Raw genomic sequence first — 24,442 nt, 5'->3', positions numbered from 1 at the left:
CAGGCATGTCCAGTACTTTCTGCTATCCACCAGAGTTGGACTTCCTGTCTCAATCGAGTTTCTGCTTCTGTGGTGAATTCACAGATTCACCAGGAATCTTACACAGAGGGAGGCAAAGGGTTAATGCCACCCTGCAGTAGCCACCCATCCCTGCAATTGAGCAAACACTGACTGGAGACTAAACAGGAACTGACCAGAGATTAACCAAAGTCTGACCAATAACTGACTAATAAATAACCAGTAACTAACCAGACACTGACCAGTAATTAACTAGACACTGGCCAGTCACTGAGCAATAATTGACCTGTAACTGACCAGTAACTGACTGAAAACAGAGCAAGGACTGAGCAATAACTGACCTGAAGGGAAGGTCTTGCCTGACAAATCTGTGGGGACTCCTCGAAACAATAAGCAGGATAGACAAAGGAGAATTGGTGGATATTGTGTACTTAGATTTTCAGAAGGTTTTGATAAGGTGCCACACATGAGGCTGCTTAACAAGCTACGAGCCCATGGTCTTACAGGGAAGATTCTAGCATGGATATGATTGACAGGAGGTAAAGAGTGGGAATAAAGGGAGCCTTTTTTGATTGGCTGCCAATGACTAGCGGCGTTCTGCAGGGGTCGGTGTTCGGACCACTTCTTTTTATATTGTATGTCAATGATTTGGATAATGGAATTGATGGCTTTGTGACCAATTTTGCGGATGATATGAAGATAGGTGGAGGGGCAGGCAGTGCTGAGGAAGCAGGGAGACTGCAGAAGGATGGGCAAAGAGATGGCAGATGGAATACAATGTCAGGAAGTGTGTGGTCACGCACTTTGGTAGAAGGAATAAAAGCATAGACTATTTTCTAAATGGAGAGAAAATTCAAAAATATGAAGTGCAAAGGGACTTGGGAGTCCTCGTGCAGGATTCCCTGAAGGTTATCTTGCAGGTTGAGGCAGTGGTAAGGAAGACAAATGCAATATTAGCATCCATTTTGAGAGGACAAGAATATAAAAGCTAAAATGTAATGCTGTGCCTTTATCAGGCAGAGGCACTGGTGAGGCCTCACCTGGAATATTGTGAGCAGTTTTGGACCCTTTATTGAGGAAAGGATGTGCTGATGTTGGAGGGGATTCAAAAGAGTTTCAGGAGAATTATTCCAGAAATAAAAGGGTTAACGTATGATGAGTGTTTGATAGCTCAGGGTCTGTATTGATGGAATTTAGAAGAAATATGGGGGGGGTGGTGGAATCATCGAAATCTATTAAATGTTGAAAGGCCTCCAATGAGTATATATAGAGAGGATGTTTTCTTTGGTGGGTGAGTCTAGGAACAGAGGGCATAGCCTCAGAATAGAGGTGAATCCTTTTAGAAGGAAGAGGAATTTCTTTAGCCAGAAGGTGGTGAATCTGTGGATTTTGTTGCCACAGGTAGCTGTGGAGGCTAGGTCAATGGGCAAAGGTTGAAAGGTTATTGATTAGTTGAGGCATGAAAGGTTACAGGGAGAAGGCAGAAGAATGAGATTGAATCAGCTAAATGGCCTAATTCTGCTCTTATGCCCATGGTCTTATGGTCAGACTCTGACCAGTAACTGACTGAACTCAGAGCATTAACTGACCAATAACTTACTGGACACTGATCAATAACTGACCAGAACCTGAGTAGTGATTGACCAATTCCTGACTAGTAACTGACTGGACACAGAGCAGGACAAAGCAGGAATCACAAATACCTGAGAGACCAGCCCACAGCTTTCTTCCTCACTGGGACAGACTGGGGTTCTTCCAGTCCCTGAGGTTGGGATTGTTGAAGAGTTAATGAGACAGAGATCTCCAGCCCTGTCTCTGGAAGAGTGTGAGTTACTAGTTCATTCCTGGACCAGGCTGAACTCATTTCACTTCCAACTGAGGCAAGACTGCTTCTTTCAGATGAGCTCAGGCCCCGTAACAAAGTCAGCTCCCTCAATGATCCGCCCTCAACACAAGAGGTCCTGGCGAGAAACAACCTCCATCCGCATACCTGACCAATCCGCCTCTCTGCCTCTTCACCTTCGGCTACTGGGAGGTTGTATCTCACCCTACATCTGGCTGGAAGTCATGGGAGAGAGCCCTCAGCTGACACTCCAGAAGTTCTTGTGGTCCCCTGAAAGTTGCCAAGGATGTATCTGCTGTCACGGTCTGGTGCGGGGTGTTGCTGGTTACATGGTGAAGGAGCTGGCACGTGTCGCTGGGAGTGGGGCACTTTCCCAGCCAGACGGAGCCCTCCACTCTATCATTTGGAACTGTGAAACTGAAATGTGTTTTCTAATGGATAACATAAAATAACATTGATAATGTTATTTATGTTATGTTTCACGAGAAGAAATCGAGTAAACCTTGCAGTATTGAAACTCAGTGAGCAAGGCATCTTAGACAAGCTGAAAAACAAATGGTGGTACGGTAAAGGTGAATGTGGAAGGAAAGACTCCAGCAGTAAGGTTAGTTACTGCATGAAATGCACGAATCGCACGATACCCGAGGCAGGCTAAGCCGCTCCGGAACCACGGACCCTCTCCAAGCCTGAGCTTGTCAGCCGAGGAGCCAGTGTAGCCTGTGCTGGAGATCCAGGGTGTGGGGTCTCACTGCCACACTGGTGGGACTCACCGCATTGCAGAGAGAGTCAAGGGTCTGCAGCCCCTCTGCTCTGTGCTGGTGTCATGCCTCACACCAGCCTCTTACCCATCTCCACCTCCTTCTATCCTCACCTCCCTCTATCCCATCTTCTCCCATCCACACTTCTCCAACCCTATTCCTCCATATGAATCTCCCTCTATCCCATCTTCTCCCATCCACACCTGCTTCTGTCCCATCTTCTCCCATCCACACCTTCCTCTATCCCATCTTTTCCCATCCACACCTCCCTCTATCCCATCTTCCTCCATCCACACTTCCCCAACCCTATTCCTCCATATGAATCTCCCTCTATCCCATCTTCTCCCATCCACACCTGCCTCTATCCCATCTTCCTCCATCCACACTTCCCCAACCCTATTCCTCCATATGAATCTCCCTCTATCCCATCTTCTCCCATCCACACCTTCCTCTATCCCATCTTTTCCCATCCACACCTCCCTCTATCCCATCTTCCTCCATCCATGCTTTCCTCTATCCCATCTTCCCCATCCACACCTCCCCAACCCCTTCCTCCATATGAATCTATCCCATCTTCTCCCATCCACACCTGCCTCTGTCCCATCTTCTCCCATCCACACCTCCCTCTGTCCCATCTTCTCCCATCCACACCTTCCTCTATCCCATCTTTTCCCATCCACACCTCCCTCTATCCCATCTTCCTCCATCCATGCTTTCCTCTATCCCATCTTCCCCATCCACACCTCCCCAACCCCTTCCTCCATATGAATCTCCCTCTATCCCATCTTCTCCCATACAGACCTCTCTCTATGCCATCTCCTCCCATCCTCACCTTCCTCTATCCCATCTTCCTCCATCCACACTTTCCTCTATCCCATCTTCCCTATCCACACCTCCCTCTATCTCATCTTCCCCATCCACACCTCCCCAACCCCTTCCTCCATATGAATCTCCCTCTATCCCAACTTCTCTATGCCATCTCTTCCCATCCTTACCTTCCTCTATCCCATCTTCCCCATCCTCATCTCCCTCCATCTCATTTCCTCCCATCCGTACCTCCCCCATCCCATCTTCTCCCATCCACACCTCCCTTTATCCCCCTCCCTCCATCTGAATCCTCCTCTTTCATCTCCTCCCATCCCCACCTCTCTCTCCCCACTGTCAACTCCACCTACCCTTCTCCATTCTATTTCACTCTCTGCTTCCATTCAGATCTCCCTCCGTCTATACCCTTTACCTCTGTTATCTCCCCTCCTGAGCCACAACCCCCACTGATCACTCACTCTACCCAATCTCTCTCTCTGCATTCTCTTTCACTCCTTCCCTCCCCCTCCCATCATGTCCCTCCAGTCACTGCATCCCCCTGCCCTCATTACCCTCCCACTTCATTCTCTCCCCATTCCCAATATTTATTTGTTAACCAATAAATATTGGAAGTATGCCACTAAAAAAGACAATGACCCCTGCACGTTCAGGCAATTCATTGGTGTCCCCTGAACACCAGTTGCGCCCACTCTTGCCCTTTCGAATTCCGCATGATTCCAGAACCTTCTCTCAGCGGCCCCTGTTACTGAGAAAGACTCCATGCCTGTAACTTCCCCACTGGCTGGGAGACGTATATAACTTACTGTCCAAGGTACTGCACAATGGAGAGTTGGGAGTGGTGGGAGGACGGGTAAGGGAGACAGGTGGGAGGGTTGGGGGAACCACTCTGACTGCCTGCTTCTCTTACTCTCCTGTAGTGACAGGGCAAGGCTTTGGTGAAAGTTAGTTGGTTTGGGCTCCCACTCTCACCAAAGTCCAGCAATATCTCTGCTGCCCCTGTTGATGTTAGATCCACCAAGACGTTTGGTCTCAGTGTCCATCCACCACAAAGAAGTGGCATTGGGTCTCACTCCCAGTCCTACAGCCTCCAGGGGTGGTCAGTTCTTCCAGTCTGTGGGCTGTCCCTCAGACAGGGAAGATGGAAATGATGGGGAGGGTGGAGAGCAGGTGGGGAGTTGTTTCTAAGGCAGACTGCTTTCTGCCTCTCTGTACGAAGCACAGCTCATGGATGTTGCTCAAGACGTTCAACCCCAGATCCTTGGTTGTCCAGTAGTCCACGTGTCCCAGCGACTCCGAACCAGGGAATTCCGAATCTGGTGTTCCCACCACTGTGAGTTCATGCACAGACTGATAGTCAGGAGGGGAACCCCGCGCCTCCCTATGGAGGGAAGACATGATTAGGGCAGATTCTCTCTAATAAACTGAGCCATTGATGGCAATGATGTGATAGATGAGTGGATATTTAACCCTTCCGCTGCCAACGTGCCTCTACCCATGGGTGGGAGACCTACAGACTACACCTAGCCCTGAGCTCATAGCTGTGCTGTTCTCGTCCTGACTTCATTCTAGGGCAGACTTATAGACTGTCCCTTTGATGTCTCTGGTGTGTAGTAAGGCCACTCACCCAGCAACCATCCACCCAAGGGTGACCAATGACAGGAAAACTGAGCCTCCGAGGAATGGAGTCTTCTGTCAGGATGTTATCCACAAGAGAGGAGGAGAGTGAGGAAGAGGCCTGTCTGTGCCCAGTCTGTGCTGTCAACAACAGTGTGTGCTAAATGGGTACTGCAGTAGGTCATGGGTACTGGACATTGTGGGTGGGTAATGAAAGAGCCCACTTTGGTGCTGTCCATGGGTGAGTGCTGAACATGCCCAGGGCAGTTTCTGGAGGGTGAGTGCCACTGTTTCCCCTGTGAAACCCATTTGTATTGGTGCTGAGTCACAGGTTGTGACAAAGGTCGGGGACAAAGGTTGAATGTTTGCAAATCGGTGATGGCACAGGAAGGGGTGTAATTTGTCTCACATCCCTGGTTCCTTTCTGTCACTCTGCACTCCTCTTCCTGCTTTACGCTGTGACTCGGTGTCTGCACTGTAACTGGGCTGTGCTACTATGCCAGTGAGTGTTCTGAGCCAGTTTGTGCCTCTCCCTCTGCCAGGACAAGACAAGTGCCCTGAGTCTCAGCAACGTGGCAGGAGTTTTCTACATCCTGATTGGCGGACTGGGCCTGGCGATGCTCGTTGCTCTGGTGGAATTCTGTTACAAGTCCAGGACTGAAGCAGCAAGAATGAAGGTGACCAACTCTTCACAGCACAGGATCCCTTCTAACCCATAGGGTCAAGCGCCTGGGAAAGCAGTTAATATGCTCATAGCACTGGGCAGGGAACGGCACAGTGGCAAATTGTGAGAAAAGTGTAGTGCATGGGTACCTCTTAACTTCAACCATTACTTCATGCCCAAGTTGTGGCTGCTGGCACCACTTACAACAGGTCTACATGTCCCAACATCAGTACACCCCCTCACCACCATCCTAACCCAGCCCAGAGTTAAAGGGTTGCCCCTTCATGCCCAGGTTGTCCCCCATTCTAATCAAATTCTGCCTTTGCATCTGAACAGGGAATGTGTGAAAAGTTTTTTTTATTAAACAGAAACTTTATGAAAAGTATTGCAGTATTGTGTTTGGTTATGGTCACGTCATAGTTCCTCAGGGTTGTTATAGCCAGGGTGGGACAGTCTCGCACTTCCTATTAAATGCTCCCAATGGCATGTGTCTCGATTAACCTTCTTTCAACCAAGTCCAGTTCCTGGCCTTCACATGTGGCTTAGCTATTAAGCCCAACAGGACTATTTCTACTGATAGAAGCCTGGTCAGACCCCACTTAGAGTACTGTGCTCAGTTCTGGTCACCTCACTACAGGAAGGATGTGGAAACAAGGATGTTGCCTGGATTGGGGAACATGCCTTATGAGAATAGGTTGAGTGAACTTGGCATTTTCTCCTTGGAGCGATGGAGGATGAGAGGTGACCTGACAGAGGTGTATAAGATGATGAGAGGCATTGATCGTGCGGATAGTCAGAGGCTTTTTCCCAGGGCTGAAATGGCTAAAACAAGGGGGCACAGTTTTAAGCTGCTTGGAAGTAGGTACAGAGGGGATGTCAGGGGTAAGTTTTTTTATGCAGAGAATAGTGAGTGCATAGAATGGGCTGCCGGTGACTGTGGTGGATTCGGATACGATAGGGTCTTTTAAGAGACTCCTGGATAGGTACATGGAGCTTAGAAAAATAGGGGGCTATGGGTAACCCTACATAATTTCTAAAGTAAGTACATGTTCAGCACAGCATTGTGGGCCGAAGGGCCTGTGTTGTGCTATTGGTTTTCTATGCTTCTAAAGGGCAAAGGTGGGTTACTGGCACCTTAAAACCAGTCACTTCAGGCAGATGGGGCTCATCGGCCGTGGTTGGCAGCTTATCCAGGAGAAGAAAAACTCTGATCTCAAACTCCCACTGCCTTGTGGCTATACCCACTCATAGGTAAGGCTTCAGAAGTAAACCACAAGGAAAAATCCACAGCTGGAGCCTCTAAAGCATTCAATGCTGACTACCAACTCCTGCAACACCGCTGGGGCCAAACCGTATCGGTCTCTGCCGTTGCTTTAGATTCATCAGCTCCATAGAGAGGGGGAGCCTGCTACACAGGCAACAGCTTGCTCTCCATATCATACTGCCCTGGCTTGCGTATCACGCAGACAACTGAATGCAACATCCACGGTGGAACCCAGCCTCTCTCTCTGGTTGCCTCATTATAGGAAGGATATGAAAGCTTTAGAGAAGGCACAGAAGAGATTTGACAGGATGCTGCCTGGATTGGAGAGCATGTGTTATGAGGATAGGTTGAGCGAACTGGGGCTTTTCTGTTTAGAGTAGAGGATGAGAGGGGGCTTGATAGGGATATTTATAATTCTAAGAGAGATAAAGAGAGTAGACAGCCAGTGCTTTTTTCCCTAGAAAAATTGAGGGCTGCATAGAAAGGAAGGGTTAAATCGATCTTAGAGTAGGTTAAAAGTTTGGAAGAACATTGTGAACCAAAGAGCCTGCACTGGGCTGTAATATTCTATGCTCTATGCTCTAAGTTCTATATGCTCCCTAGCAAACTCCTGGCTAATATTCAGTCCCTGGACAATAAGCTGTGCGAACTGAGAGACAGAATCTCCTACCAGCGGGAAACAAAGGAATGTAACATTTCGTGCTTCGTGGAGACCTGGTTGACAGAGGAGACGCCATCGAACCCTCTGGGTTCTCCCTGTTCCAGGCGGACAGGTCTAAAAACCTCACTGGGAAGAGTAAAGGTGAGGTATGCTTCATGGTCAATAATTGTTGGTGCAAACCCTAGAATGTGCATGCCCTCAAATCCTTTTGTTCTCCAGATCTGGAGTATCTTGTGCTGCTGTGTAGGCCTTTCTGGCTGCCGAGGGAGTTCACGGCTGTTATTATCACAGCTATGTATATTATAGGCTGATACTGACCTGGCTCTCAACGAACTGCATGAGATCATTAGCACCTTGCAGACTGTACAACCAGAGGCTGCCTTCATCGTCGCCAGAGACATTAATAGAGTGTCGCTGTCTAGAAAGCCTCTCCAAAGTTTTGTCAACACATCCAGGTGAGCACACAGGGAGATAGCATACCTGACCACTGCTACTCTCCCTTCCACAACACTTATGAAGTGCTCCTCCGTCCACTGTTTGGGCAGTCAGATCACTCCTCCATCTTGCTTCTGCCGATGTACAGGCAGAAGCTGAAACAAGAGGCGGCCATAGTTAAAACAGTCCATCATTGGTCACCAATTGATGACGTCAACTGGAATGTCTTTCATGTTGAGGATGTCTCCAAGTTCACGGATGGGGTCACGAGCTTCATCCGAAAGTTCATTGAGGATGCTGCCCCCAAAAATCGGTCAGGGTCTATCCAAACCAGAAACCATGGATCAGCAGTTCCGTGCATGCTACCCTTACCACGCAAGAGAGAGCTTATGTTGCCAGTAACCAACGGGAACTCAAGAAATGCAGCTACGAGCTGCACAAAGTCATCAAGGCAGCGAAACAACAACAGAGGGACAAGATCCAGACACAACTCTCCACCAACAACACAAGCAGCTTATGGCAAGGTCTGCACACCATCACAGACTTCAAAGCTAAACTCAGTGCTGCTGCCAACAGCGCAGCCTCTCTCCCAGATGAGCTAAATCTTTTTTACGCTCGGTTCAATGTCGCCAACACTGAGCCCCTGAGGAGAGCTGCTGAAGTGACCTGCACCTTGGTCATCTCTGAGGCTGAATTATGCAGGTGTTTCCAACGAGTGGACAGTCGCAAGGCTGCGGGACCGGACGGCATCCCAGGACAGGTACTCAGGAATATGCACAGCACAACTGGCAGGTGTGTTTACAGAAATTTTTAATCTCTCCCTCTCCCAGTGTAGAGTGCCCTCCTGCTTCAAAACATCCACCATTGTTCCTGTACCTAAAAAGACCAAGGTAACATGTCTGAACAAATTGGCGTTCTGTCACACTCACCTCAATAATAAGCAAATGCTTTGAGAGGCTGGTCAAGAACTACATCTGCAGCCTGCTACCACCCACACTGGACCCCTATAATTTACGTACTGACACAACCAATCAACAGATGACGCAGTAGTCACAGCTCTACACACCATCCTTACACATCTGGAGAAGAAGGATGCTTACGTGAGAATGCTGTTCTTGGACTACAGTTCAGCATTCAACACCATAGTTCCCTCCAGGCTTGACAAGAAGCTCAGAGACTTCTGCCTTCACCCCGCCTTGTGCAGCTGGATCCTGGACTTCCTGTCAGATCGCCAGCAGGTAGTAAGAGTGGGCTCCCCTCACCTCTGCTCCTCTGACCCTCAACACAGGAGCCCCTCTGGGCTGTGTCCTAAGCCCCCTCCTTTACTCTCTGTGTATCTATGACTGTGTCGATACTCACAGCTCCAATCTGCTAATTAAATTTGCTGATGATACTACATTGGTTGGCTTAATCTCAAATAATAAGGCAGCCTACAGAGAAGTCATCACCCTCACACAGTGGTATCAAGAAAACAAACTCTCCCTCAATGTTGCAAAAACAAAGGAGCTGATTGTGGACTACAGGAGGAATAGAGACAGGCTAACCCCTATTGACATCAATGGATCTGGGGTTGAGAGGGTGAACAGCTTTAAGTTCTTTGGCATACACATCACCAAGGATCTCACGTGGTCTGTACATACTGAATGCGTGGTGAAAAAGGCACAATAGTGCCTCTTTCACCTCGGAAGGTTGAAGAAGTTTGGCATGAGTCCCTAAATCCTAGGGACTTGCTACAGGGGCATAATTGACAGCATCCTGACTGACTGCATCACTGCCTGGTATGGGAACTGTACTTCCCTCAATCACAGGATTCTGCAGAGAGTGGTGTGGACAGCCCAGCAGATCTGTAGATGTGAGCTTCTCGCTATTCAGGACATTGACAGGCGCATAAAAAGAGCCCGAAGGATCATCGGAGACCCAAGTCACCCCAACCACAAACTGTTCCAGCTGCTACAATCTGGGAAACGGTGCCACAGCATTAAAGCCAGGGTCAACAGGCTCCGGGACAGCTTCTTCCACCAGGCCATCAGACTGATTAATTCACGTTGATACATTATATTTCTATGCTATATTAACTGTCCTGTTGTACATAGTGTGGGCACGTGGCCAAGTGTTTAAGGCATTGGACTAGCGACCTGAAGGTCGTGAGTTCGAGCCCCAGCCGAGGGAACGTGTTGTGTCCTTGAGCAAGGCACTTAATCACACATTGCTCTGCGACGACACTGGTGCCAAGCTGTATGGGTCCTAATGTCCTTCCCTTGGACAACATTGGTGTCGTGGAGAGGGGAGACTTGTAGCATGGGCAACTGCTGGTCTTCCATACAACCTTGCCCAGGCCTGCGCCCTGGAGAGTGAAGACTTTCCAGGTGCAGATCCACGGTCTCGCAAGACTAATGGACGCCTTTAAATTTGTACGTACTGTTTATTACAAATTACTATAAATTGCACATTGCATATTTTGACAGAGACTTAACGTAAAGCTTTTTGTATGTGAAGGATATAAGAAATAAGATCAATTCAATTCAATCCCAGTACAGTGAGTTGCTTTCTTTCGGGAACACACTGGCTGGAAGTGCAGTGTCCGGAGAGACCTTCCAAAGGGGGAAGGGAAAATGAACAAGGCTGATGAGACTGACTGCATCAACCTCACAGAGGTTAGCAAGTGCTGAACAGCCTTAGGTGCTGCAACAGGTCTCTGATTCCAGACGAAGTTTGATCATTTGAAGGAGAGACAAATTGTTTACACAGAGGTGATGAGTTCTGGAATGAGCTGCTGGAGGAAGTGATTAAGGCAAATACAGTTGCAACATTGATGGGGCACTTCAGAAGGTACATGGAGGACTATGGGCAGAAAGCGGACAACATTCACTTTGACGAAATCCCACACAGGAAGCTGGTCACGAAGCTTCAGTTACTTGGCATTCAAGATTCAAGTACATTGATTATCAAAGAATGTATAAATTACACAACCTTGAGATTTGCATGCTCACAGGGAGCCACAAAGCAAGAAACTCAAAAGAACCCAATTTAAAGAAAAATAAATAAAAAGACCAACACTCGACACACAAGAGAAAGGAAAAAAATAGAAATCATGCGAACAGTTGAAGCGAACAACAACATTCCGAACCAAAAATGAGTCCTCAGATCCGAACCCTGGAGCAGGCTAGAGCAGGTCCAAAGCGACGCTGATCAGTTCATCATATAAGCGGGAATGGTGCACAGCAGCTGGGGCAGTCTTGATTACCTCAGCACCTTGAAAATGACCATCGCAGAGAACGTGCAAAATCGGCCAACATCCTGTCCTTACAGTCTCCGGGCCAGCATTTAAATTGACCAAACAACGGAACAGCGAAAGGCTGCGCACCCTGGTGAGAGGAGTGAAGATCGCGGAGAGTGAGCAAAATTGGCTCTCGCCTCCGATCTGGGCCGTTGTTTAAGTTGTCTAAACACCACATTGTACCTCACTCTGGAATCCAGGCATTGCTGCTTTGAAAGGCTCCGGGCCTCGACCATGTTGGCCAGTGACATGCTTCAGGCCCACATTTTGCCGCCCAGCGACTCACATTCAGGATGAAGTAGTAAATAAGATACAATATTAGATTCTGCGATAGCTGAGCCACACAAAACATATGAAGGTATGAGTCCCCAGGAGATGATTCAGTCACTATGGCTCATCAGCACATCATCACAACTATGGTATTTATATGAAGGTATGGATCCTGGGGAAATGATCCTGTCACTGTGGCCCATCAGCATATCATTACAGCTATGGCATTCAATGTTCAAAGTAAATTTTTTTTCACAGTACATACACGTCACCACATACAACCCTGAGATTCCTTTCCCTGCGGGCATACTCAGCAAATCAATAGAATAGTAACTGTAAACAGGATCAATAGAAGAGCAAGAGCACAGAAGACAAAAAGAATGTGCAAAATGCAAATATCATAAATAGCAATGTAACGAGAGCATGAAATAACAAGATAAAGAATCCTTAAAGTGAGATCATTGGTTGAGGGAACACCAGTGTCACGCAGGTGAGAAACTGCTTGAAAATTCAGCAGTCTAATGAACAAGGAGGCAATTAAAAGAGAGAGAGGACTCTGACTTTGTTTTGATAACACTTAATTGTGGCCTTGAGAGAGAGACAGTATGGCGCCAGCTGAGACACGAGCTGGGAGGTCACCATGGTAACAGCTCAGAGCGGTTGAGCTAATGGACAGTTGGAATTTTGGATGGATTATAAAAGTTGATCCTTTTGTCTGATAAGGCAGAGGAGACGCGACATGGGAGAACTGAGGAAGCTACCCGAGAAACCGCTGGTGGAGTTTAAGACCACCACGAGGGTGGAGGCGATGGACCGGTTAATTTCGATCCATGATTACCAGTGCGGGTAAGAGCTTGCCTGTGGGGGTCTGCTGTTGGTGAACCCGTGCCGTGGGTTAGTAAACCGTTCCCTAGAAGGGGCTCTGTCTATCTGAGTCTGTGTGTGGGTCACACCAAGTGACTCTGAAGACTTCGGAAGCAAGAACAACTAAAGCTGCCAACTTGAACATCAACTCAATTAACTCTCTCCCTCTCTCCATCAATTCAACTCGACGCAACACAAAGTGAACTGAACTGCTTAAACTTACCTGACACCATAAGACTGATATCTACCTCCTGGATTATTATTTATTTTTGTATCCACACACACATTTACGGACATATATATATAACAGTTTATAACCTGTATCGTATTATCCGGTTTAATGACATTAATTCGTAGTAGTAATAAATATAGTCTTAATTTATAGTAAACCAGACTTCAGAGGTGTTCCATTTCTGCTGGTTCTTTTTAACCCATCGCAGGGTTCATGACACCAGAAATAGAACAAGTATAGCTATCCTCTTTTGTTCAAGGGCCTGATGATTGAGGGATAGTAACTGTTCTTGAACCTGGTGGTGTGAGTCCTGAGGCTCCTGTACCTTCCACCTGATGGCAGCAGTGAGAAAAGAGTATGGCCTGGGTGGTGAGGATCTTTGTTGATGGATGCTGTTTTCTACGGCAATGTTTCATGTAGATGTGCGCAAAGGTTGGGAGGGCTTTACCCGTGATGTACTGGGCCAAATCATCGATCTTTTGTTGGATCTTCCGCTCAAAGGTACGAATCTCAGGAAATGATTCAGTCACTATGGCCCATCAGCATATCATCACAACTATGGCATTCAATCCCACTACAAGTAGACATTAGCATGTTGCCTTGCTGACTGGCAGGAGGCAAAAAGTAGGTATAAAGTAAGTTTTACTGGTTGGTTCCAGTGAGAAGTGGTGTTCCACAAAGGGTGGTGTTGGTATTGCTTTTTCCACATTATGTGTCAATAATTTGGATGATGGAATTGATAGCTTTGTGGCCATGGTTGCAGATATATAAAGATTGGTGGAGAAACAAGTAGTGTTGAGAAAACTAGGAGGCTACAGGAGGACTTGAACAGCTTAGGGGAATGGGCAAAGAAATACAGTGTCAGGAGGTGTATGGTCAAGCACTTTGGTAGAAGGAGTCAATTTTCTAAATGGGAAGAAAATTCAGAAATCTGAGCTGCAAAGGGACTTGGAAGTCCTCATGCAGGATACCCTAAAGGTTAATTTGCAGGTTGAGTCAGTGGTAAGGAGGGTAAATACAATGTTCATTTCGAGAGGACTAGAACGTAAAAGCGAGGATGTAACACTGACGCTTTATAAGGCATTGGTCAAACTGCACTTAAGACCATAAGACATAGGAGCAGAATTAGGCCATTTGGCCCATCGAGTCTGCTCCTCCATTTGATCATGGTTGATTTATTATCCCTCTCAACCCCATTCTCCTGCCTTCACCCTGTAACCATTCATGCCCTGACTAATCAAAAACCTATCAAGCTCCATCTTAATGTACTGTAAGATGTATAAAATATGTATAAGCTGATGAGAGGCATTGATTGTGTGGATAGTCAGAAGCTTTTTCCCAGGGCTGAGATGGCTATCACGGGAGGACACAGTTTTAAGGTGCTTGGAAGTAGGTACAGAGGAGATGTCAGGGGTAAGGTTTTTTTACACAGAGTGGTGAGTGCGTGGAATGGGCTGCTGGCGATGGTGATGGAGGCGGATACAATAGGGTCTTTTAAGAGGCTCCCGGATGAGTACATGGAGCTCAGCATTGTGGACTGAAGGCCTGTATTGTGCTGTAGTTTTTCTATGTTTCTAAAGCATACCCAATGACTTGGCCTCCACAGCTGTCTGTGGCAACAAATTCCACACCCCTGGCTAAAGAAATTCTTCCCCATCTCCATTTTAAACTAACACCTTCCTACTCTGGCCTGCCCTCTGGTCCAACACTCATTCTCTCCACATTCACTCGATCGAGACTTTTCCACATTCGATAGGTTTCAATGAGATCCTCCTCATTCTTCTGAATTCCAGCAGTACAGGCTCAGAGCCATCAAATGCTCATCATATGTTAACCCTTTCATTCCCGGAATAATTCTCCTGAACCTTTTCTGAATCCTCTCCAATGTCAGCATATCCTTTCTTGGATGAGGGGCTCACAACTGCTCACAATACTTCTTGAGACCTTACCAGTGCATTATTAAGCCTTAAACTTACATCCTTGCCTTTATATTCCAGTCTTCTCAAAATAAAAGCTAAAATTGCATTTGCCTTCTTCACCACTGACTCAACCTGCAAGTTGGCCTTCAGGGGACCTTGCACGAGGACTCCCAAGTCCCTTTGCACCTCAGATTTTTGAACTTTCTCCCTATTTAGAAAATACTTTACACTTTTATTTCTTCTACCAAAGTGCACGACCATATACTTCCTGACACTGTATTTCACCTGCTGGTTCTTTGCCCATTCTCCTAATCTGCTAGGTCCTTATGAAGTCGAGTTTCTAAACTCCAACAAGTACATGCTCAACACAATCAAATGCTCCTCATGTATTAACACTTCCATTCCTGGGATCATTCTTGTGAAACTCCTCTGGACCCTTTCCAATGCCAGCACATCTTTTCTTAGAAAAGGGGCCCAAAACTGCTCATAATACTCCAAGTGCAGTCTGACCAATCCCTTATAAAGCCTCAGAAATGCTTGCTTTTATACCCTAGACTTCTCAAAATGAATGCTAACATTGTTTTTGCCTCGCTTACCACTGATTCAACCTGCAAGTGAACATTCAGGGAATCATGCATGAGGGCTCCCAAGTCCCTTTGTACCTCTGATTTTTGAATTTTCTCCCCATTTAGATAATAGTCCATGCCTCTATTCCTTCAGCTAAATTCATGACCTAGAATGATTCCATGCTTTAATGACTTGGAGAGAGTCCAGAGGAGGTTTTCGAGGATGATTCTGAGAATGAAGGGGTTAACATATGAGGAGTATTTGACAGCTTTGGGCCTGTACTGACTGGAATTTAGAAGAATGCGAGGGGGTCTCATTGAATCCTACCGAATTTGAAAGTACTAGATAGGGTGGATGTGGAGAGGATGTTACCTGTGGTGGGGGTATCGAAAACTAGAGGGCACATTCTCAGAAATGAGGTGCGATCTTTTAGAGCAGAGGTAAAGAGGAGCTTTTTTAGCCAGAGAGTAATGAATCTGTGGGATGCTCTGCCACAGACTGTGGTGGAGGCCAAGTCTGTGGGTATATTTAAAGCGGAAGTTGATCATTTTCTGATTCGTCAGGACATCAAAGGATATGGCAAGAAGGCAGGTGTATGGGGTTGAGTGGGATCCGGGATCAGCCATGATTGAATGGTGGAACAGACTTAATGGGCTGAGTGGCTTAATTCTGGTCCTATGTCTTATGGTCTTATGCTCCTACATACTTCTTCACATTATATTCTAACTATTACTTCTTTGCCCATTCACCCAATCTGCCTAATTCTTTCTGCAGACATCCTGCTTCTTAAACACTGCCTTCCCTTCCACCTATCTTTATAGCATCCAGAAACGGCCACAAAGCCATCAGTTTCTTCATCCAAATCATTGACATGCAATGTGAAAAGAAGCGGTCCCAAAACCAACCTTACGGCACACCACTAGTCTCCAGCAACCAACCAGAAAAGGCTCCCTTTATTCCCATTCTTTGCCTCCAGCCAGTCAGCCATTCTTCTATCCATACTAGTACCTTTCCTGTCATACCATGGGCTCTTATCTCATTATGCAGGCATTCTAGAATCTGGTAAATCTTGAACGATGATTATTAATGTCTCCATGGTCTCTCCAACTACCTCCTCCAGAACCTTGTGGTATAGTCCATATGTCCCAGGTGACTTATCTACCTTTTCAGCTTCCCAAACATCTCTTCTACACGCATTTCTGCTCTCAGACATCATCACATTTCTGGTATTCTGCTAGTGCCTTCCACAGTGAAGAATAACCCCCCGCCCCATTACTACCTTTCCTGTGTCATTTTCCAGCGGTCTAATATCCACTCTGATCTCTCCTTCTACAGTGTCTATAGAAAGTATTTATCTCCCTTGGCAGTTTACATGTTTTATTGTTTTACATTGAACCACAGTGGATTTAATTTAGCTCTTTTGACACTAATCAGCAGAAAAAAAGACTTGTGTGTCAAAGTGAAAACAGATCTCTACAAAGAGATCTAAATTATTTACAATTATAAAACACAAAATAATTGATTGCATAAATGTTCACCCTCTTCAAGTCAGTATTTAGTAGATGCACCTTTGGCAGCAATTACAGCCTTCAGTCTGTGTGGATAGGTCTCTATCAGCTTTGCACACCTGGTCACTGAAATTTTTCTGCATTTTTCTTTGCAAGACCACTCAGGCTTTGTCAGATTGCATGGAGATCAATTCCAGCCACGTTGAGTTGAGGTCTGGACTCTGACTTGGCCACTCCAGGACATTAACTTTGTTGTTTTTAAGCCATACCTGTGTAGTTTTGGCTTTCAGCTTGGGGTCATTTTCTTACTGGAAAACTGATCTTCTCCCAAGTCGCAGTTCTCTTGCAGTCAGCATCAGGTTTTCCTCCAGGATTTCCCTGTATTTTGCTGCATTCATTTTACCCTCTACCTTCACAAGCCTTCCAGGGCCTGCTGCAATGAAGCACCATCATGTTTCACGGTAGGGATGGTGTGTTTTTGATGATGTGTGGTGTTTGGTCTGATGGCCAAAAAGCTCAATTTTGGTTTCATCAGACCATAGAACGTTTCTTCCAACTGACTTCAGAGTCTTCTGGCAAATTCTAGCCAAGATTTTATGAGAATTTTTTTTCAACAGTTGCTTTCTCTTTTCCACTCTGCAATAAAGCTGTAACTGGTGAAGCACCCGGGCAACAGTTGTTGTATGCACGGTCTCGCCCATCACGGCCACTGAAGCTTGTAACTCCTCCAGAGTTGTCATAGGTCTCTTGGTGGCCTCCCTCACTAGTCCCCTTCTTGCACGGTCACTCAGTTTTTAACACCAGCCTGCTCTAGGCAGATTTACGGCTGTTGCCATATTCTTTTCCGTTTCTAGATGATTGACTTAATTGTACTCCAAGGGATACTCAGCGACTTGGAAATCTTCTTGTATCGATCTCCTGACTTGTGCTTTCCAATAACCTTTTCATGGAGTTGCTTGGAGTGTTCTTTTGTCTTCATGGTGTAGTTTTTGCCGGGATACTGACTCACCAGCAGTTGGACCTTCCAGATACAGTCAATTTTTACACCATTTAACAGGTGATCTCCATTTATCTAATTATGTGACTTCTAAAACAATTTGGCTGCACCAGCGATTGTTTGGTGTGTCATATTAAAGGGGGATGAACACTTATGGAATTAATCATTTTGTGTTTCATAATTATAATTAATTTAGATCACTCTGTAGTGATCTGTTTTCACTTTGACACAAAAGAGTCTTTTTCTGTTGATCAATGTCAATAAAGCCAAATTAAATCCACTGTGATTCAGTGCTGTAAAGAAATAAAACATGAAAACTTCCAATGGGGGGATGAATATTTTTTATAGACACTATATCTGAAAAATCATTTTGTACCCTCTTTCATATTATTGGTTAGATTTCTTTCATATTTCATTCTTTTCTCCTTTTGACTCTTTTAGTTGCCATCTGTTGGTTTTTTAAAAGCTTCCTAATCCTCTCCCTCTCTTCTGCCTTTCTGCTGTCTTTGACTTCCCTTGCCACCATGGTTGCCTCATCCTCCCTTTAAAATACATCTTCATTTTCAGGATGTACATACCCTGCACCTTCTGAATAGCCCCAGAAACGCCAACCATTGCTCTTCTGCTATCATTCCTGCTAGTTACCCCTTCCAGGCAACACACATCCAAGTTGCTAGTGAACGCAGCAGGCCAGGCAGCATCTCCAGGAAGAGGTACAGTCGACGTTTCAGGCCGAGACCCTTCGTCAGGACTGTCAAAAGGGCCTCAGCCTGAAACGTCGACTGTACCTCTTCCTAGAGATGCTGCCTGGCCTGCTGCGTTCACCAGCAACTTTGATGTGTGTTGCTTGAATTTCCAGCATCTGCAGAATTCCTGTTGTTTGAGTTATCCCTTCCAGTCATCTTTGGCCAGCTCCTCACTCATGCCTCTGTAATTCCCTTTACTCCACTGTAATACTGGTACATCTGATTTTAACTGCTCCTCAAACTGCAGGGTGAGTTCTATCACTTCCTCTGAAGCTTTACCTGAAGCCTTCTAATCAAATCTGGGTCATTACAGAACACCCAATCCAGAATTGTCATTCCCTAGTGGGCTGCTCTAAAAAACTATCTTGCAGGCCTTCTATAAATTCCCTCTCTTGGGATCCAGCGCCAAACAAATTTTCCCAATCTACCTGCATATCGAAGGGTGGAAATGTCAAGGAGTAGGGGGCATTGCTTTGAGATGAGGGGGTGGAGTTTAAGACCTTAAGACTTAGGAGCAGAATTAGGCCATTTGGCCCATTGAGTCTGCTCCACCATTCAATAATGGCTGATCCATTTTCCCCTCCTCAGCCCCACTCCCCGGCCTTCTCCCCGTAATCTTTAGTGTTGTGTCCAATCAAAAACCTATCAAGCTCTGCCTTAAATACACCCAACAACCTGGCCTCCACAGCTGCCTGTGGTAATAAATTCCACAAATTCTCCAACCTCTGGCTAAAGAAATTTCTCCGCATCTCTGTTTTAAATGGGTGCTCCTCTATCCTGAATCTGTGCCTTCTTGTCCTAAACTCTCCCACCATGGAAAACATCTTTTCCACATCTACTCTGTCTAGGCCTTTCAAAATATGAAAGGTTTCAATGAGATCCACACTCATCCTTCTAAATTTCAGCAAGTACTGTTCCAGGGATATCAAATATTCCTCGTATGATAAATCTTTCATTCACAGAATCATCCTAGTGAACCTCCTCTGAAACCTCTCCAATGCCAGCCCAAAACTGTTCACAGTACCCAAGGTGAGGACTCACCAGTGTCTTATGAAGCCTCAGCATCACATCCCTGCTCTTGTATCCTAGATCTCTTGAAATGAATGCTACCATTGCATTTGCCTCCTTCACCACCGACTCAGCCTGCAAGTTCACCTTTATGGTGTTCTGCACAAGGACTCCCAAGTCCCTTTGCCTCTCAGAGTTTTGGATTTAGGAAATAGTTTGCACATTTATTTCTTTTAATAAAGTGCATGGACATGCATTTTCCAACATTGTATTTCATTTGCCACTTTCTTGCCCATTCTCCAAATCTGTCTGTCCTTCTGCAGCCTACCTGTTTCCTCAACACTATCTCCCCCTCCAGCATTCTGCATATCATCTGTAAACTTAGCAACAAAGCCATCTATTCCATCATCTAAATCATTGATATACAGCATAAAAAAAAGCAGTCCCAACACCGGCCCCTGCGGAACACCACTAGTTACTGGCAGCCAGCCAGAAAAGGATCCTTTTATTCACACTCACTGCCTCCTACCAATCAGCCAATGCTCTAACCATGCCAGTAACGTTCCTGTGATATCGTGGGCTCTTAACTTGGTAAGCAGCCTCGTGTGTAGCACCTTGTCAAAGGCCTTCTGAAAGTCCAAATATACAAGATCCACTGCAACCCCTTTATCTATCCTACCTGTAGTCCCCTCAAAGAATTCCAAAAGGTTCATCAGGCAAGATTTTCCTTGAAGGAAACCATGCTGACTTTGTGCTAACTTCTCCTGTATTGCCAACTACTCCATAAGCTCTTACTTAATAATTGACTCCAACATCTTCCCAACCACCGAGGTCAGGCTAACTGGTCTATAATCTCCTTTCTGCTATCTTCCTCCTTTCTTACAGAGTGGAGTGACATTTGCAATTTTCCAGTCCTCTGGCACTTTGCCTGAGTCCAGTGATTTTTTGAAAGATCATTACTAATGCCTCCATAATCTCTACTGCTACCTCTGTCAGAACTTAGATAGGGTGCAGTTCATCTGGTCCGGGTGACATATGCACCTTTAGGTCTTTCAGTTTTTTGAACACCTTCTCCCAAGTAATAGCAACTGCATTCACTTCTCTTCCCTCACACCCTTCAACATCTGGCACACTGCTAGTGTCTTCCACAGTGAAAACTGATACAAATACTCATTTAGTACATCTGTCATCTCCTTGTCCCACATTATTATTTCTCTGGACTCATTTTCTATCAGTCCTATATCCACCCTCAGCTCTCCTTTATTTTTTTCCAAACTTAAAAAAGCTTTTACTATCCACTTTGATATTGCTTGCTAGCTTGCTTTTATATTTCATCTTTTCTTCCTAATGATTCTTTAAATTGGTCTCTGTAGGTTTTCAAAAGCTTCCCAATCCTAGCTTCCTGCTAATATTTGCTCTATTTTGATTTTACATTAGCTTTGACTTCCCTTGTCAGCCACAGTTGTACCATTTTGCCATTTCCCATCTTCATTTTTGGAATGCATTTATCCTGCACCTTCCTCATTTTTCCCAGTTACTCAAGTGATTGCTGCTCTGCTGAAATCCCTGCCAGCAGCTCCTTCCAATTTACTTTGGCCAACTGCTCCCTCATACCACTGTAATTTCCCTTACTCCACTGAAATACTGCTACATCAGTCTTTACTATTTCCCTATCAAATTTCAAGTTGAACTCAATCATATTGTGATCACTGCCTCCTAAGATTTTTACCATAAGCTCCCTAATCACCTCTGGTTCATTACATAACACCCAATCCAGTATAGCTGATCCCCTAGTAGGCTCAATGACAAACTGCTCTAAAAAGCCATGGGCATTAAGCAAACTCACCCTCTTGAGATCCATTACCAATCTGATTTTCCCAATCGACCTGCAAGTTGAAACTCCCATGACTATCATTACATTGCCCTTTTGACACGCCTTTTCTATTTCCTGTTGTAATCTGTGGTCCAGATCCTAGCTTATGTATATACAGTAACTGCCGTCAGGGTCCTTTTACCTTTCCAGTTTCTTAACTCAGTCCACTAGGATTCAATATCTTCTGATCCTATGACTCCTCTTTCTACTGATTTGATGCCATTCTTCACCAGCAGAGCCACGCCTCACCTTCTGCCTCCATTCCTATCCCTCTGACACAATATCCCTTTTGATTTTGCAAAGAGTGGTGCTGAGGAAGGAGGGGGCAGCCTCACTGGTGATCGTCTGTTGTCGAGATGACATTACCGTGGGACTGTCAATCATTGACCAATTCCTGTTTTGTCTCTGCAGCTCTCGATAAGCGCAGCCATGAGAGCGTCGGACCGGGTTCCAGCGCTGGGAGGAACAGGTGAAAATGGCCGAATTGTGACCCACGATTACACCAAGACTGCCCATACCCTGCCCCGCATGAGTCACTCGAGCGGCGCCAGTCTCGGTGCGACTGGGATCTCGTAACGCAGTGATGCAGACAAGCCCAGCACAACTCAGAGAACTAGTCAAACTCGTCACAGGAACTTTTGATAACTAACTTCATCCTGGGAAATGTGCAAGTTGTTGCAAAATATTGTAAAGCTGCAATAATGAGGAGACAGGGCGAAAGCAAAGTCTCTGGATGGAGGTACTCAGCGTGGGACGGAAGGGTGTCTGTTCATTGTGCTTGGGTCTTACCGCTCGGCAGGTGTTTAGTATTTCTGATAGGAAACTCTCTCACTCCATGCTGCCTCCCACTGGGCCCATCACAGCCTCGTCACTCACCTTCTTCTCAAGGACTCTGACATTGCCCGTGGGACATCGACACGGCCAAAGCAAAGAGGCAGATTTGGTGGTAAGCTCCGGACAGGGGCCATTGTGCGATGGAGTACCTACAGAGAGAGGCACGGGGGAAACTCCCCCATCGCCAGAAACTCAAGAAAATACAAACCCTGCCTTTGAAATATTAAACACAGTTTCTACGGTCATTGTTTCTTTCAAGTAACTTCTGATGCTGATTTCCGATCAGCATAAAGAGGCAAAAACATGTTTTAAGTTTCTATCAGAGGTAATGACACAATATTCTGTTGCCCTGTGCGGGAACCCGTTAGATATTTGCTCTTCGCTGTTACATGCTGTGTATCGTGTATGCATCGGCCTCTTCAGCTTATCATTGTTGGTGCTTGTTTCTGTAATTCTAGAGCCTCATTGAATAGTTAATCATCTGTTCACAAACCCAGGGACCCAAGCTGGACAACAGTCATCAAGTACTGGATGCCCTCAGCTGCACTCAGGAGTGGGTTAAAACCGTTTTATATAATTGTTTGTACAAGAACATTAAACTAAATATACATTACTGCTGCCTCTTTCCATGTCTTAAGACAAACAGATGATAAATTTTACAAAGTTTAATAAGATAAAGACAGCACTGTGTGTGAGCTTTACTTTATTGTCACCAAACAATTGATACTAGAGCGTACAATCATCACAGCTATATTTGATTCTGCGCTTTGCACTCCCTGGAGTACAAATCAATAGTAAATATTAAAAATTTAAATTATAACTCATAAATAGAAAATAGAAAAGGGAAAGTAAGGTAGTGCAAAAAAACCGAGAGGCAGGTCCGGATATTTGGAGGGTATGGCCCAGATCCGGGTCAGGATCCGTTCAGCAGTCTTATCACAGTTGGAAAGAAGCTGTTCCCAAATCTGGCCATACGAGTTTTCAAGCTCCTGAGCCTTCTCCCAGAGGGAAGAGGGACAAAAAGTGTGTTGGCTGGGTGGGTCGTGTCCTTGATTATCCTGGCAGCACTGCTCCAACAGCGTGCGGTGTAAAGTGAGTCCACGGACGGAAGATTGGTCTGTGTGATGTGCTGGGTTGTGTTCATGATCTTCTGCAGCTTCTTCCGGTCTTAGACAGGACAACTTCCGTACCAGGTTGTGATGCACCCTAGAAGAATGCTTTCTACGCTGCATCTATAAAAATTAGTGAGGGTTTTAGGGGACAGGCCAAATTTCTTTAGCTTCCTCAGGAAGTAAAGGCGCTGGTGGGCCTTCTTGGCAGTGGACTCTGCTTGGTTGGACCAAGTCAGGTCATTTGTGATATCGACCCCGAGGAACTTAAAGCTTTTGACCTGGTTCCACTTGCACGCCACCGATGTAAATTGGGTCGTGCGGTCCGCTACTCCTTCTGAAGTCAACAACCAATTCCTCCGTCTTGCTGACGTTGAGGGATAGGTTATTGTCTTCACACCATGCCACCAGGTTCTTAATTTCCTCTCTGTACTCAAACTCATCATTTCCCGAGATACGGCCTACAATTGTTGTGTCATCAGCAAACTTATATATTGAGTTCGATGGAAACAGAGCTTTCTGTTAATCTCTCACTCCTATACCTTACTACCTTGTAAAAGTTCACAGAAACTCACAGGTCTATGTCGACAGAACACTCAGAGCTGCTGGGCAGGTTGACAGTGTTGTTAAGAGCACATATGGTATGTTGCCCTTCGTCAACCATGGGACTGAGCTCAAGAGCCGTGAGGTAATGTTACAGCTATATAAGACCTTAGTTAGACCCCACTTGGAGTACTGTGTTCAGTTCTGGTCATCTCATTACAGGGAGGATGTGGATACCATAGAGAGCGTGCACAGGAGATTTACAAGGATGTTGCCAGGATTGGAGGGTGTACCTTATGAGAATAGGTTGAGTGTACTTGGCCTTTTCTCCTTGGAGTGACGGAGGGTGAGAGGTGACCTGATAGAGGTGTATAAGATGATGAGGGGTATTGATTGTGCAGATAGCCAGAGGCTTTTCCCCAGGGCTGAAATGGCTAACGTGAGGGGGCACAGTTTTAAGGTGCTTGGAAGTAGGTACAAGGGGGATGTCAGAGGTAAGTTTTTCACACAGACGGTGGGTGTGTGGAATGCACTGCTGGCAAAGGTGGTAGAGGTGGAACAATAGGGTATTTTAAGAGCCTCTTAGTTATAGGTACATGGAGCTTAGAAAAAT

The 24,442-nt window shown here is 45.8% G+C and overlaps 1 protein-coding gene across 3 annotated transcripts in view; it reads left to right on the top strand.

Moving 5' to 3' along the window:
* LOC140200571 (glutamate receptor 1-like) overlaps window positions 1-22,815 on the top strand; it is a 205,162-nt gene extending 182,347 nt beyond the window's left edge. For 2 of the 3 annotated variants that reach the window (XM_072264087.1, XM_072264085.1), the window contains 2 exons: window positions 5,601-5,735; window positions 21,755-22,815. In XM_072264087.1, the coding sequence (XP_072120188.1) occupies window positions 5,601-5,735; window positions 21,755-21,919 (300 nt within the window). In that variant the 3' untranslated portion in view covers window positions 21,920-22,815. Of the gene's footprint in view, window positions 1-2,350; window positions 2,466-5,600; window positions 5,736-21,754 lie in introns of all 3 variants that reach the window. The other variant, XM_072264086.1, reaches the window with a different exon arrangement.
* Window positions 22,816-24,442: the final 1,627 nt, after the last annotated feature.

The sequence above is a fragment of the Mobula birostris genome, chromosome 7, assembly GCF_030028105.1.
Source record: "Mobula birostris isolate sMobBir1 chromosome 7, sMobBir1.hap1, whole genome shotgun sequence".
NCBI lineage: Eukaryota > Metazoa > Chordata > Chondrichthyes > Myliobatiformes > Myliobatidae > Mobula > Mobula birostris.
The sequence above is the reverse complement of the archived record's forward strand: the minus strand, read 5'-3'. Positions and strand labels throughout refer to the sequence as shown.